General features: G+C 37.7%; 1 protein-coding gene across 2 annotated transcripts in view; it reads right to left on the bottom strand.

Annotated features, from left to right (window-relative positions):
• Positions 1-327: 327 nt before the first annotated feature.
• Positions 328-16,948, bottom strand: part of PLEKHA3 (pleckstrin homology domain containing A3) — a 28,029-nt gene continuing 11,408 nt past the window's right edge. For both annotated transcript variants that reach the window (XM_041721882.1, XM_041721883.1), the window contains exons 4-8: positions 13,828-13,964; positions 12,189-12,353; positions 8,631-8,674; positions 5,981-6,096; positions 328-2,908 (exon numbers count right to left, since the gene is read on the bottom strand). In XM_041721882.1, coding sequence (XP_041577816.1) covers positions 2,781-2,908; positions 5,981-6,096; positions 8,631-8,674; positions 12,189-12,353; positions 13,828-13,964 — 590 coding nt within the window. In that variant the 3' untranslated portion in view covers positions 328-2,780. The remainder of the gene's footprint in view (positions 2,909-5,980; positions 6,097-8,630; positions 8,675-12,188; positions 12,354-13,827; positions 13,965-16,948) is intronic.

Here is a 16,948-nt window from a genome sequence, read left to right as displayed (position 1 = left end):
AGCAAGGCTCAAAGGACAGACTTGGAGGCACTTCATTTAATAAAAAAAGCAAAGAACTGATAAAATCCAAACTAATGATATAATAATGTACGTGGAATTAGTATTAACAGCAGTATAGCAGTCATATATTACAAAGATGTATTTCCTGAGCTCTTAAAGGTGAGTGCTAAATACTAAGTGTAATAACGTATAGTGAACAACTGTAATTCAGGGTCAAAGGTTTCATGGTGACTGTAGAGGTGAAGATACTTTACTCCCAGCAGGAGAACTTAAATTCAACTTCTCCTGATTGAAAATAACACAATAATTCAATGTAATATAACAGAATTCAGATGTAGTCCATTTATAAAAGAATTCGCATCAAAGTCACTTTCACCACAGAGGCCTGGGTTCCCACACAACAGAAACCAGGCACGTGAAAAGTAAGCACTGGCTTTGCTTAGATCAATGATACATAGATTTCTCGATAAGCCCAAGGCCTAGACAAAGCAAAAAAGGAATAACAAATACCTATACATTACAGAGAATTCTGACAAGCTCAAATTCTTACAGGCTTATTATTACTTGGTTTAGCTTTTTCTTAAAATTCAGAAAAGTCAGGCCATACCTGAACATACATGGGACTCCTCAAAGTGCAAAGTTCACTGAAGCCTACAGGTTGCTTCATGCTATCAATTAATTCACTCATCAAAACCTAGATGTAATTCAGGATACATTTATAGCTCCCCCCTCAAATGATTTCACAAATGTGTTGGTTCCCAAAGAGAAAAAAGCAGGTCCCAGTGACAATAAAAGCCATACTTAGGAATATGGCACACCTGTTCAAAGCACCTGTTTCAAGGGGGAAAAAAATGATACGACCCAGAAATGACAATATTTTATTTTAAAAAATATTTACAGAAAACTGTTCAGGAACTCATCTTTTTGGATAAAGCAATAAAAAATGGATTTATTTCCTATGAGTTCAAAAGCCTATTATAGTTCATTATAAACCTACTGGTTCAAAAAAAAAAAAAAAAAAAAAAACCTAGCTGAAAAACTCCCTATCAGTAGCACCTTGACTTTCATGATCTAATCACTACGCAAATTCTTACTACCACAAAAAAAAAAAGGCAAAAAAGTTTGATTACTCACTCAACATGAAACTTACTACATTATTAAACTTTTCTCAAATTAAACATATGAAGTACAACATAGGAGTAGAAAAAAAACTCCACTTCATATAATCTAATGACCTGTGTGCTATTTAAAATCACAAAGACTTTTAAGTAGCATACAGTTAATCTAAATGCATATTAATGTATTTAGATTATTTATGTCCATTTTAAACTTACAATTACAGATTTATTTTAGTGAAGTAAATACCAAATATTAAGTCTCTAAAAAAATTTTCCACATAAACTGCTAAGAGAAATTTAAAGTGAAATAGGCTGCACTGGTCTAAGCTCATAGGCCACAAAACTAAATATATGCCTCCTTTGTGTACTCCCTAGGAGGTCCAAATACACAAACAAAATCAAAGCAATAAAGAACACTAATAGCACTTCATAAATTGACAGACTATCAACAATGTAAAAAATACAATGTATTATATGATGAGTTTGAATGCAAAAACCATATATTTATTAAACATGTGATTAACTTAAAAACACCAAACCAGTTTGTTTTAAAGTGCTCCTCATCCAAGATCTTGGACAAAACCATCACTTCAAAGTGAATTAAAAAAAAAAAAAAAAAAAACAGTTTACAAGGCAAACACTGACAATAGGTATGGACAGGCACTACCAAAAAATGCTATTTGTTCTTTAATTAAATAATGCCATTCTCAAGTGATGTAGAGCAATCATCTTGACAGAATTCATTTTTGTATATAAATAGTCATAAATAAAAAATGTCTCTAGATAGTCTAAAGAGCTGCAAACATTAATACCTTACAACAGCAGCTTAATGTCTATTTCAGGAAAAAAGCACTAAAATCCTCTTCCATTGAAAGGCGTTTATTTCTCTGGTGTAAGTGAGCAACGTCACTACAACATTAACCTCTTTTCTAGAACAATGTAAATAACAATGTATACACATCTTAAATTTGGTAGGTCATAAAAGTTAGGATGTAATCATTTTTTGCTGTGACAGAAAAATAAATAAATAAAAGTTAAATACTTTCATCCAACATTTGGTATTGACAAATCAGTAGTGTCAACTTCACATATGAAGGACAGCACAGTCTGGTTTTTAAAAAATCCTCATCACGTCATGGTATTTGGGATAAAAATATTTAGAATATTAAATGTCTCCTTTTTGCTCAAAGGAATACAATAGAATCACCATCAAGCTGCTATTGTAACTCATTTTTAGCTGGGGTAAAGTGACCATTTGGTCCATGGCACAAGTTACATATATCACACTTCTGTCAAACTGAAACCTTATAAGATTTCATGTTTATAAACTACAATACACACTGACTACCTGTCAGTCCCTCACAGTTTTTTTAGAAAAATATCTACATTTGTCCTTATGGAGGTCAAAATGTTACACCATCATTTATTTAAAAAAAAAATGCACATTCATACTGTGAAGTTATTAGGAAAATACTCTTGCAAATAAACTATATAAAGATAAAATACACTTCAAAGGTATGTGGGTTGTTTTTGTTTGTTTGTTTTACAGTATTCTATAAAGTGCAGAGAAATCCTAAGGGAAAAACTACTCCCTATAACCTAATTTAATTACAGCAGCTTTTGCATAGCAATACTTAGAGGAAGTTGGACACTTCCGTTTCCTCAGGAAGAGAAGGATGGAAGAGGATCTTCAGAGTCTGATTTTTTTTTGGCCATAAGTCTGCTTTCTTCAGGAATGGTTGCTGATGCCAAATCTCCATTAAGTGTATTTCTTGAACAGTGAACAGGTCCTATTAAGAAATTAATTAAAATTAATATTTATTTATTATTTTTAATATCCTACCGATATTAACTCCAGTTCTCTATGAAAAACCATTTTAAATTTCCTATTTAGGGACATCCAATTCCTTTGGCTTCCTATTAATGTTTTGGTTGTTTGCTTATAGAGAAAAATCTAATTAAAAAAAAAAAAAAAGGGGATGCTTGAGTGGCTCAGCAGTTGAGCACCTGCCTTCGACCCAGGGTGTGATCCTGGAGTCCCAGGGATTGAGTCCCATGTTGGGCTCCCTCCCTCCCTGCATGGAGCCTGCTTCTCCCTCTGCCTGTGTCTCTGCCCCTCTCTCTCTCTGTGTCTCTCATGAATAAATAAATATTTTTAAAAAAAAAATAGAGAAAAATCTAACTTTCCTACTATTGGCAGTCATAAGGAGAAACTTCATCGTTAATGAAATAAATTATGAAGCTATCAGAAGGAGAGATACTTGTTCTGTTCACTGCTACAACCAGGTTTGGCACCAGTCAATAAATATACGCTGAACTGAATGTAATTTTAGTTAACTACTGCTTTTTCAGCCTGATGCTTTTAATGCTGTTAGAATCCTCCTTGTTTTGTAGGGGAAAAAACAAAAAAAAACAAGACCCCAAAAAGGTTATGTGTCTAACCCAAGATCACACAAATCGGCAATGGAGCTAAGACTAACTCAGGTCTTGCTCTTTTCATCAGAAGACTTTCTGAGCAAAGCTGACAAGATACCTCACGCTGAAAGTTCTCTTATTTCCAGTTGGAATGCAACTCACAGAACTACCACTGCAGCTCCAACAACACTGCTAAACACACTGGCACGGCCCCCTTCTAAAACAAGTACACTTTTATGTGTACATATTATTTCAATTTATCAATTTAGTAAATTTACACTAACTACCTTCATAATTTTTAAAATCTAGTTATTAAAAAGCAGAAGTAGTTTTGGGGTACCTGGGTGGCTCAGTGGATGAATATCTCATGAGAGACACAGATGAGAGAGGCAGAGACAGAGGCAGAGGGAGAAGCAGGCTCCCTGTGCAGACCCTGATGCGGGACTCAAGCCAAAGGCAGATACTCAACTACTGAGCCACCCAGGTGCCCCACAAAACATGTAGTTTCTAAAGAAGAGCACTGAAGAGCACTAATTCAATCTCTGCTTTGTCAACTGAGATACTAAACGTTAGGATAAACAGAAGGAAACTTAAGGATAAAAATTCTAACCTAGCTACACTTCCCAACTTAAAGAACATTCTAGAGAACTGGGATATACTGTGTGTATATAATATGTATGCTAGTATGCATGTGTTTGTGCAGGTATTTGTGACTAGTTCTGTTACACTCTTTAACAGCCAAACATGGGAAGGCGAAATGGAGTAAGGCATGTTCACCGAAAGCCTATGAAAATTGTTTTAAAAAATTCAAAACCAGGGATGCCTGGGTGCCTCAGTGATTGAGCGTCTGCCTTCAGCTCAGGGTGTGATCCTGAGTCTGGGGATCGAGTCCCACATCGGGCTCCCTGTGAGGAGCCTGCTTCTCCCTCTGTATCTCTCATGAATAAATAAATAAATAAAATCTTAAAAAAAAAATTCAAAACCACGGTGCTTAAAAGAGAGTGAAGGAAAATGGCTGGATTTTTTTAAAAATTATTTTTGCCATCACTAATGTAAATGATCCTCTCAAAGTAAAAAGAAGTAGCATCTAGAGAAAAGTATACGGTGGCATCGAGAACTCTTTCATGGGCTCTAGATTCAAAGGGTCATATAAACAAGCAGAAGGAAGAAGGTAAATCAGAATTACGATACCTGCCTCTAGTAACTTTCCTTCCCACCCCTAACCTCTAACCCTCTTCCTCTTATCTCTTCCAAGCTGTACTAAATTGGCCCAGGAAGTTTCTTTCTCCCTTCCCCTTCCCACCCTCATCCCGTTTCCTTTCATTTTTTACCCACCGTCCCAATTTAAATTCAAAAATAGGGATGAGCATCAAGTAGTGCTCTCTATCAATAAATAGTCCTGTAAGAAAAATGGACAACAAAAAGATGCCCTCTCCTTCGAAAAATCTGAAAATGGCCAGCAGTCCCCTTTTTCATGAACTCTGTGTTCCCCTCTCATTAAACCTGTTTAACCTTCTGGTTCAGTAAAACTCTATCTTAATCAATGTGAATTAGCTGAGCTCTTCTAAACCACCTAAAGAAATCTAAACACCATTTATCATGTCATTTCCAGAAGAGAAATAAAAGTCTTGTTTGTTCCAAACAAAGAGACTTACAAATTCTTGGAATGCGACCCGTCCCCTAACTAGGAACTGTAAGTAATTTCTATCACACACGCTTCGTGGGCAACAGTAAAGACTCTGAAAGCAAAAGTCTCCTAATGGAGTTGTAATAGTAAGACTCTATTTATGTTTACTGGAAATCACGGTCACTACCATCTAACTAGACAGTCTGACATACTTTCAGAGCCTTTTCTCTGAAGAGAAAAATAACTAAATCTGAACATCAAACACAAAACCTTTCCTAAAGTATTCAATCATGGTCTGCCGCCTCTTTAAAGAAAATGGGATAAAAAAGGTACATGAATAAATTGCTACTATAATTCACCACCACCACCACCAGAAAAAGATTCTTTTCCTTGGCCATTTCAAATGATTTAAGTAACAATGCTGATTTATTTTTTCCTCTGAACTTAGAACTTGCCTTCATTTTCCCCTAGAATCCTACCCACAACTCATGCTTTCTTATAAAATGTTTTTTAAATGTAAATATAGTGGGAGAAGAACATTACTAAGACATTACTAAAATGTAGTGGGAAGAAAACATTTTGATGTTATATACATAAATGAAAGATACGGCATTTACGTGGAGGTATTCACCGCTTCTTAATAACAAAGGTGTCTGTAAGAGGAAATACGAGCTGTTGTTGATTGTGTGCTGTCTGCCTGGGTCTAAATTAAGGAATGATTCCAAGGGCGAAGTACAGGGTTCGCTCTCAGTATCCTTCATTTATGTCAACAATTCTGGAGATTAAGCCAAGGAAAGAGACAGAGCCCCATTCAACTTACTATCTGGGTCTTCAAGAGGATTATCATTACAAGAGTCTGTATCTGAGTAGGTTCTTCGGCGTCGCTGGGAGAGTCGGTGAAGTGTAGACACTGGTTCTTTTACAGAGTGGCTACTCCTACAAATTAAATAAAAAGCATTACATTGTAAGGCCTTAAACAAATGATAATACCCTTAATTTAACTGGAGTGGGGTTTTTTTGTTTGTTTTTAAGAGAACGTGCCCTTGCCTGCAAATGAGTCGGGGCTGGGGTTAGGCTGGGAGGGGCAGACCAAGAGGGAGAACCTTCAGTAGGCTCTACATGCAGCACAAACGTGACGTCAACCCTCATGACCCTGAGATCACGTCCTGAGTCGAAATCAAGACTCTGACGCGTAACCGACTGAGCCACCCAAGTGCCCATTAACTGATGTATTAAATGACTTCTTCAAATGAAAGAGGAACTATTTTTATTCCCAAAGCTCTATGTTAGCAACATTCTACTCCTTCAGATGTCAGGCCACAGGCAAGTCAAATCATTTAGAATCCAGCTGGTAACCTGAAGAATATGACCTCTGAGCCAAACTACATGGAAAGGGGGTACAAAAAAAGCAACTTCTTTTATAGAGAAGGTCCAGCGAGACAGTAGATGTATCGGATTGTTAACAAATGTTTGAAAACTAAGTCATGACTTCACAAGTGTGTACATCTAGTGTCAATCTGTATCTTATCAAAAATGACAGAGAGAAGAGGAGGGGCAAGCAGGTTAGGAACATGCTAGAGGTCAACTCACTGACACCAGCAAGAACAAATAAACATGGCAAATGGAGGCTACAGACACTGGTGTAAAAGCAGTCTGTGGGGCACCTGGGGGGCTCAGTCAGGTAAGCGTCCACTCTCAATTTCAGCTCAGATCCTGATCTCAGGGTGGTGGTGAAACTGAGCTCCAGTTTGGGCTCTGCACTCTGCACTGAGTCTGCTTGTCCCTCTCCCTCTGCTCCTCCCCCTGCTTGCATTTTCTCGCCTCTCTCAAATAAATTAATAAGTAAAACAGTAAAAACATGAATAAGAAGTCGTAGAAACCAGAAAACTAGAAAAATCCATCTAAAATATCCAGTGTAGGGCAGCCCCAGTGGCTCAGCGGTTGAGCACCTGCCTTTGGCCCAGGGTGTGATCCTGGAGACCCAGAATCGAGTCCGATGTCAGGCTCCCTGCATAGAGCCTTCTTCTCCCTCTGCCCCCCCGCCATAAATAAATAAAATCTTTTAAAATAAAATAAAAAATAAAATATCCAATGTAGAACCAAATCATAACCCCTCAAAGGACACCAGCTACCACTGTATGGAAAGCCCAACATTTCTGTTAGTAATGACAATCTTGACTCATCAAGAGAAAAGTAATATTAAAATTCTAATTATATTTGAGGCACCTGGGTGGCACAGTTGGTTAAGTGTCCGACTCTTGGTTTCAGCTCAGGTTCTGATCTCAGGGTTGTAAGATCAAGCCTTCCATCGGGATCTGTGCTCAGCACAGAGTCCGCTTAATATAAAACGATTTCTCCTTTCTCTCTGTGCCTCCCCCCTGCACACTCGGGCTCTCATTCTCTCAAGTAAGTAATTTTTTAAAAAAATTCTAATTGTATTTTATTTGATAAGGCAGAAAGGATAAAATACAGTTCAGAAAAATTTCTATCATAAAAATAAAAGTTCATAAAAGGGATCAAGCTTCTATTTTTCTAGAAAACTCAACCAATGAAACTTTTCATTCCCTGACAGGACTGGATATATATACATCACTGGGCTCCTCTGAGTACATGATAATTCAGAGATTACATAATCATGGCGGGGTGCAGGGGAGAATGACAATAGTAAAGGCTCAGTCAGCACTTCTTCTTAATGTAGAGAAATAAAAGCATATGTCACTACAATTTCATCACTTTCCAAAGAACCAAATAAGACAATCAGAGCAACTGCAAAGACTATTACCTACCGAGATAAAGAACACTTTAGTAGCCTCGGGTGTTAGCAAGATCTACTAGAAGGTAAATGTCTCAAATGTGCTGATATGAATATATACTTTAAAACATCAATTAGTTTTTCTCTCTTTGCAGTAAGATCTTTAATTCCTCATAAAACAATGGATTAGGATGAATATAACAAAAAAGCTGTTGTAGGGCGCCTGGGTGGCTCAGCAGTTGAGCGTCTGCCTTCATGCTCAGGGTGTGATCGGGCTCCCTGTATGGAGCTGCTTCTCCCTCTGCCTATGTCTCTGCCTCTCTCTCTGTGTCTGTCATTAATAAATAAATAAAATATCTAAAAACAAAACAAAAAAAAAAACCTGTTGTGAAGTGAGCCTAAACTTTGGGCCTTTGATACCTCAAAAATGGATTTCTACTAACCATAATTTGATATAATATCAAACACCAATAAAAAGTACAATAGTTGGCAAGGCGCTTACCTTGCTGGTTAATTTATTCACTTGTTTTATCTTCACTGACGACCTACTGGGGCCAGGCCCTACACTTCGGTAGAATGCTAAGCAAATCAGAACCAGGCCCTGCCAGGCCCTGCTCAGAAAGTTTCCATCCCACACCACTTGATGTTGAAGGCCCCCAAATCGCCCTAAGTAGGTATGATTTTGAGAGAACTTGGTTAAAAGGAAAGATTATTTTACCTCTCTGAACTGCAGGAACCAGGATGGCTAACAGAACGCTTCATCTAGAAATTTAAAAAGAAAATGAGCATGATCCATATGTCAAGTAGAATAATGCAGCTCTAATTTATTATCCGCTATCATAATTAACAGAAATCTGCTCAGAGGAAAAGATGACTGGCCAAGAAATTTATTTCTTACATACTCAAGCAACACTATCAGCACAATGTCAAGCTTTGTCCCTAATAACCATTCGTTGAAATCTTTCTCAATGCATATCAAAAACATGCTAGGTTCTTTTCTCAATAATAAAAACCAAATTTCATATTTTACATGTACCATATATATGTATGTGCACATATATAGAAATATGAAAAACATGTATATAACCCATCTAAAAAACTATTTAAAGGAGTATCTAGCAAGTCAGAAAATATTCTAATAAATATCTCTCCCTGTCTTTTTTTTAAAGACCAAGAAGAGAGTCTTTGGTAGTAAAGCTTCTCTTTATAATCCATTATTCAGTAGGTGTTACACAGACGTCCTAACGTATGGTTTTCATGGAAGATGGCATTAATAATTTGAGTCTTTAAAGAAAGAAGAACCAAGTTTCAAATAGGTCTCTAAAACATATTTTTTTAAAGTTTTAAAAACTGATTAAAAGCATTAATAAAGGGGCAGCCCAGGTGGCTCAGCGGCTTAGCGACTCCTGCCGCCCGGGGTGTGATCCTGGAAACCCGGGATTGAGTCCCAGTCGGGTTCCCTGCATGGAGCCTACTTCTCCCTCTGCCTGTGTCTCTGCCTCTCTCTCTCTCCTCTCTGTCTCAATAAATAAATAAAATCTTTTTTTAAAAAAAGCATTAATAAATATGACAAATACTAAACACAATTTAAAAGATCCAACTACTCCACTAAAAAAATAGAAGGAGGCCCCCAATTAAAACAGATTATTTCAATGTTTAGCAAGGGAGCAGAAAAGCAAAGTTTATACTAGGGCTAAGGATAGTTGTTTTTATATGCAGGGGCTCAAAGGTCTCATAAGTCCAAGTCTAATGTCTGTGTTATGTAAATGCCTGCTGTGTTTACAAACATGAGCCACCAGTTGCTCTGAGAAATCCCAGCTGAAATGTTAACAGATATAACGAAGCCAATTTGCAGTCCAGGAACATCTACATGATTGACATTAAGATGCAAATGGACATTAACATCTCCTTTAACAGAAGTCACTTCCTTTGGGATTATTCACCCATCTAAATTACATTATATCCCCACTACAATTATCACTCAACCTGTGGAACAAAATGACAATTGTTTGAATTTTCGTTATGATTTGAAAAAAAAATGCAAATTTATTCTAAGGCGTACACAGTGAGATTAACTACATAAAGTAGTTCAAAAATCAGCTTAAATAAAATAGTTTTAGAATTCTCATATACTCATATATTCATATTATTTTTAAAAATTTACTCATACTCATATTATTAAAAAAAATTCCCAAAAGACACATACTGTGTCTCCAGAACTAATTATCATAAGCCACAATTTTTGCTTTATATATGAAGCAAAATGGCAAAACAAGTAAAAATAAGCAACCTCTAACTGATCTTTTTCAGATTAGCTTATTGGACTTTCCTGTAATGTTGCTACTGATAAAGGTTTTGGTTTAAAATAGACAATTATTACAGTTTCTTATACATAAAATACATATATGAACTCTGGACTACAGAGTGTTTGTTAAAGATTTTTTACTTTTTTATTTATTTGAGAGAGAGAGAGAGAGAGAACAAGCACAGAGATCACTGTTTTCTAACCAATGTATGATGGGCCAAGCGCAGTATGAAAATGGGTTTTATTAGTTTGGGAAGTGCTAGGTTAACTTAAATGAACTGGGTTTCTCTGTCATAGGTCTTCCTAGAACCTCTTTTATACTAACATGTATCATGAATCTTTGAAAAGAAGTGCTGTGCATTGTTTTTAAAACTTATTTGACAACCCTTCTTGCATATTCTTAATAACATCTCGCAGGACTGTAGTGTTCAGTAGAACAATTTGACAACACAATTATTTATAAAATAATTGTAGATGTGTTATACTGTTAAATAGGGTTAGGATTAGGGAATAACCTATATGGTTGAATAAGAAAAGATCTTTTGAGACGGATGTATATATATGGTGTTATGTTCCCACGTTGGGCATATTCAGGATGGTATGGCCCTAGATGTGTGTTGGGAGTGTTATGTTCCTGAGGTTGATATATAAGGGCTACACTGTTTTTTTGTTTTTATTACAAACAACTATAGTTGACTTTATAGAGTGAAATGCAATAAAACCACCTCAAAGCTACCTCATTTTTGTATTGAATTTCTAAGGAAAATGCCTTCTGTTACAAATGCTCTGTAGGATAGAGGCACCTGGATGGACCACTTGATTAAGCGTCTGCCTTCCTGGGATGGAGCCCCACGTCTGCCTCTCCCTCTGGCCCCCCTCCCCACTCATGTTCCCTGTTCTAAAAAAAACTTTTAAAATCAGTTAATTAATTAAGGTGATGATTTTTACTTAATCTCAAATAGCTTAAATAGGCTGGGGTGGATACAAGCACGTAGGAATAAGTTGTACCCTATTGTTTCTTCTAACAAATAAGCCTTCAAGTAATTGCTAAAAATAGTAGCCAGGTAGCATTCTTCCTTTTATAAAAGGGCTCCTGAAAACACTTAGATGAAAAAAATGTAAAGTCTCATCGAACTCTGTCTCACCTACAGTTCTGCACAGTTTGCCTGAGCAAGTTTATTAGCTTGGGAAGGACAACTAGTCCACTGCCCCCAGCAAAGGGTACTTGTTGTGCAGGGCAATCAGAAGGAAAGAAACTAACACAAAGCACCTGTGTTAAATTGGTCAGCCCTTTTGCATTGGCCTGCTGATGGAAAAGACTTTATTTTACAGATGAAGAAAATGGGGTCCAGAAAGATTCAGTAACTTGCCTACTCAGAGGGCTCAAATCCAAATACTGACTACAAAATACTGTTTTCCCTATAACATGTTGCTTCAAACCCCCTACAACTCCTTTATGACTTGCCTAATTTTACCGTTTTGTGGGTAAAACACCACCCCTCTGTGATGTTTTCCAAGTAGAGCAGTGCTCCCAACCTTTTCCATGTCACAATACCCACGGAGCATAATATTTTCCTGGCACACGGGGGTAAACGGCACAGTCCTCCAAGCGGAGGCGATCAGAACCGCGGCACATGCTGAGTCCAAAAAGTGGAAAGCCTCCAAAAAGAACATGAGTACAACCTTTAAAAAGATCTGTTGGGGGATCCCTGGGTGGCTCAGCGGTTTGGCCCCTGCCTTCTGCCCGGGGTGTGATCCTGGAGTCCCGGGATCGAGTCCCACATGGAGCCTGCTTCTCCCTCTACCTGTATGCCTCTATGTCTCTCATGAATAAATAAATAAAATCTTTAAAAAAAAAAAAAAGTTCCATCTGTTGATTATTTCCCTCCCATTGCCACTTTCCTCCCTTAAAAACAAAACCAAAACCCAAAACAAACATGCAACATCACTGGAAGAAAAACAAGTTCCAACCATTTGAACAGGAGAAGGTGACACAGGAGAAACCAAGGGATCCGGATGGGACAGCTGAAACATCTCAGGTTTAAACTTGGCATTCGCTATCTTCACACATTCCTCAAGGGTTGTGATGAATGTATTACATGTGGCACTAAGCAGAGAAGAGGCTTCATTCATGTTCTGAAAAATTACACACTGAGTTAAACAGACCCACACACAGCTATATGCAACCACGCACCACGTTACAATCAAGTGACTAAACGTTATCTCCAACAGACACCTTACTAGGTTAGTGCAAATCTACTTAAAATAAACTACCTCAGAAAATTAAAGCAATACATGAAGAAGAAATATCTATCAAGCAATGTATGAAATTCATTTCCAAGAAAAATGAAGTTTTTGCATTTAAACCAAATATGAATCATATTGAAAAACTATGCACAACAATGTACATGACCTAACCCAAACAGTAATTTTCTAAGTATCAAAATTCTGAAGGTGGTCACAGCAGTGGAACACCCTGAGAGTTACTTAGAGGCAGGCACAATTCATATCTACCCCTTCCTTGGTAAGATACAAACCCCACACTTTTTTTTAAATGACAGTAATGTGTCCTGACCCTGGGGGATGAATACGGACTGGTCTAAGCCAGTCATGGCTATTCCATGACCCTTGGTCAAATATTGGTATCTTAGTTTCCTCTGACCCAGACAAAAGAGATGTGAAGTCTGCCGAGGAGTTGCTGAGACTTTTTGTTACTGGATAAAACCCAGGACAGCAAGTTGAGAAGATCTCTTTCCACCTCGGTTACCTCTAACTGCCTCCTGTATCTGTGTGACCTTGGTCTTCACCCCAACACCTTGGGCATAAAAATCAAATACACCAAGAATGGCAGAGTGGAAGGACAGAACAAGCCCAGGTCCTTGATACTGTCACTGAGCAGCAGGAGCAAATGTGAGGACACCTACCTCTGAAGAGCTTGTGATGAAACAGGAAATGGCCTTAGGGTTTAATGTGCCTGCAACTAAAGGTGACCTCACAGAAGATTGCTCCCCACCAGGAGAAGGCCACAGGAGAAGTAGGAAGATTTCTTGTCCCATTTCTCCCAAGTTAGGTAAAAGGGGACTGGGAACCATTCCAACCTCTCAACCAAAGAACAGCAGGGCCCACTGATCCTCCTTTATCTGAAAGTGTGACCCTATATCATAGCCAGGCCCACAAATCTGACACCTGATTCCTGTATTGCTGTCCTGAGTACTTTTTTAAAAAGTTATTTGATAAAAACTAAATTATCAACTCTCAGTCACTGAAACTGGGACCTTAGAAGGAGAGGAGCAGTTGTCCAAGGATTCCTGCAGCTAGCCCAGAAAGCAAGCCCAGAATGCTTCTTCCCCACCCCAACCTCCAAATCATCAAAGTGGCTACAAAAATAAGCCTTGATTCCCTGGAGAAATGTGCTGCTTCCAGCTTTACACTGGTTGCACAGATACCATCTAGAAGATCCTAGATATCCAGAATCTGTAGTAGGGACAGGCCAGAAGAGCTAAAAAACAGCTCGTTTTGAAACCGCTTCTCTATCACCCTATGGGAAGAACCTCAGCCTCCAGTGTTATTACAAAGCATAACCGGACATGAAGGGATCATCTTTGTATACCTCTACGCTGGGCGATGAATGATTCTCATCATGGTGAACAAATTCTTGGATAGTATGAACTTGCTGCATTAGGAGATCACAGTAGAGGCGAAGTTCAGACATTTTGGTTTTCAGAGATTCACTGGTTTCACTTATTTCTGAAAGGAACATATATAAACATTCAGTTAGAGATTGCATTCATATTTTTGGGGCAATAAAACAAAACAGAATCATTTAAAAAGTAAGGCAATGGATAGAAATACCTAAAGCTTAAGAGGTGGGAGCCCTTGGAAGTAGGTTACAAGGGTCTTGAAGAAATACCTTCTCTTCAAATAATTGGGGAAAAAAAATAGGAGTCATATATCTGGCATGAGGTTTAGGTAGATTAATTTCCAGAGGCAGGGTGATGACTACTGGATTTTTTTTTTAAGATTTTATTTATTTTGAAAGAGAGAGAGAGCAAGTGAACACACAAGTGGGGGGAGAGGGATCCCTGGGTGGCGCAGCGGTTTGGCGCCTGCCTTTGGCCCAGGGCGCGATCCTGGAGACCCGGGATCAAATCCCACATCAGGCTCCCGGTGCATGGAGCCTGCTTCTTCCTCTGCCTGTGTCTCTGCCTCTCTCTCTCTCTCTGTGACTATCATAAATAAATAAAAATTTTAAAAAAATAAAATAAAACAAGTGGGGGGAGAGACAGAGGGAGAGAGAATCCCAAGTAGACTACGCTGAGCATGGAGTCTGACGTGACTCGGGGCTCCATCCCACAACCCCGAGATCATTACCTGAGCTGAAACTGAGAGTCAGTCACTTAACCAACTGAGCCACGCAGGTGCCCCCAAAACTGGATGTTTTATATAGGATATTCCCATTCCATCACTCATCTTTCATTTTAAAAGTGCTTATATTTCTTTTTTTGTAAATTGTCTTCTCTCTGTCCTTTACATATTTTTCCAGTTCTGATGTTCGATTTTAATAATATCCAAATTAATAATTTAGAAAAGTTCTTACACATTGAAGAGAGCAATCCTTCCCCTGTCCTATATACTGCTAGTGCTTTTCCAGATCTATCTGCTCTCTTCCGGTTTGCTTTATTGTGCATTTTGACATGTAGAAGTTTTCCAATTTTTACGTAGTTAAAACCACTGTATATAAACATCTATTTTCTTCTGTTCCTCTCATAACTTTGTTTTCACATTTTATTATTTTCAGAATTGGTTTGTTAAGAGTTTACCTTCTTTTCCTTAATATGTCCAGGCACACTAAACATCCAGCCCTTGGGCAGCCCGAGTGGCTCAGCGGTTTAGGGCCGCCTTCAGCCCAGGGCATGATCCTGGAGTCTCGGGATTGAGTCCCACATTGGGCTCCCTGCATGGAGCCTGCTTCTCCCTCTGCCTGTGTCTCTGCCTTTCTCTCTCTCTCTGTGTCTCTCATGAATAAATAAATAATTTTTTTAAAAATCCAGCCCTAATCTCAGCCATTTGCTGACCAGTACCTTCTAAACTAGCAGTATAAACAGCAGAGGAAAAAAAAATAATAATAAAATAAAATAAAAAATAAAATAAAATAAAATAAAATAAAATAAAATAAACAGCAGAGGAAGCAGGGGAAAATACACATAGTAGATCCTGGCATTTCTCCATATACCATGAATCAGTGGCACTGCTTTATGATACCAGCCACTACGTCACTCTAGCCACAGTGGACCAAACAAGCTTTATCTGCCCATTTGACCTAACATAAATTAACTTCTACTCAAATTTAAGTCCATTCCTTCTTTTTTTTTCAACTGTAGTACAAGACACATAATAAAATCTACTGTTTTAACCATTTTTAAGTAGATAGTTGAGGGACATTAAGTACATTCACAGTGTCCTACAACCATTACCGTCATCCATCTCCAGAACCTTTTCATCTTTCCAAAGTAAAACTTGACACCCATTCAACAATAAAGCCCCATCTCCCCTACCCCCTGGCCCCTGTCAACCATTACTGTACCTTCTGTCTCTAAAAATCTGACTATTCTAAGTATCCCAAGAAGTGCAATCATGTAATATTTGTCCTTTTGTGACCAGCTTATTTCACTTAGCTTTCAAGATCTACCCATTTGGTAGCATGTGTCTGAATTTCCTTCCTTTCAAAGGCTGAATAATATTCCATTGTATATATAATACTACATTTTGTTTATCTCTTTGTCTATGGACATTTGGGTTATTTCCACCTTTTGACTATTGTGAATTTCCATTCCTTCTTATCCTACCCTTAGCCACATGCTACCCATGATGTTCTTTCATATATTTTTAAATGATTCTAAATTTAGTTCGGGGCCTTCATTTTTCAATACCCATAATTTAGTTGTTTTCAGTAATCTAACTGCTACTAGCTTTTAATTATAAAAGTAATATATTCTCAATGAAAATTTTTGGAAAATCAAAAAACTATAAAAAAGAAAAACCAAATAACTGCAAACTCACTATCAAAATATAATTTTTTTTTTTAAAGATTTCATTGATTTACCTGAGAGAGGTGGGGGTGGAGAGAGCACATGAAGGGGAGCAGGGGCAGAGAGAAAGGGAGAAGGAGACTCTGCTGAACAGGGAGCCCAATGCAAGGCTCATCCCAGGACCCTGGAATCATGACCTGGACAGAAGGCAGACGCTTAACCAATGGAGCCATTTAGGCACCCCTATAAATACTGTAGTATTTTCACATTATATCTGCATATGACTGAACCAATACCATAAATTATTTGCTTTGCTTTTGATTTTTATTCAATCCATTTAAATTGGCAAATATATGATAAAGTCAAAGGTACCAAAGGGTATATATAGTGAAAAGTAAGTCTCCTTCCCACAAATCACCCTTCCAAAGGTAACAACTTGACCAATTCTATGTATCTTTCCTGAGCTGGCCAAATGAATGGATAGGTAATTTTGAATCCTGTTTTTTTGCAATTATCATTTAATGTTGGGCATTTTTTCACATTATTAAAATTCCTTGTAAACATTTAACTGGCTACATATCAGCTTATATCAACCTATAGTTTATTGAATCATTCCCCTAAATTTAAACCTTTGCATCGTTTACAAATTTGTTTACTATGATGAATATCTATGCATGTATATTATCTTCTACAGGGCATTCC

The sequence above is a fragment of the Vulpes lagopus genome, chromosome 11 (assembly GCF_018345385.1).
Source record: "Vulpes lagopus strain Blue_001 chromosome 11, ASM1834538v1, whole genome shotgun sequence".
NCBI lineage: Eukaryota > Metazoa > Chordata > Mammalia > Carnivora > Canidae > Vulpes > Vulpes lagopus.
The sequence above is the reverse complement of the archived record's forward strand: the minus strand, read 5'-3'. Positions and strand labels throughout refer to the sequence as shown.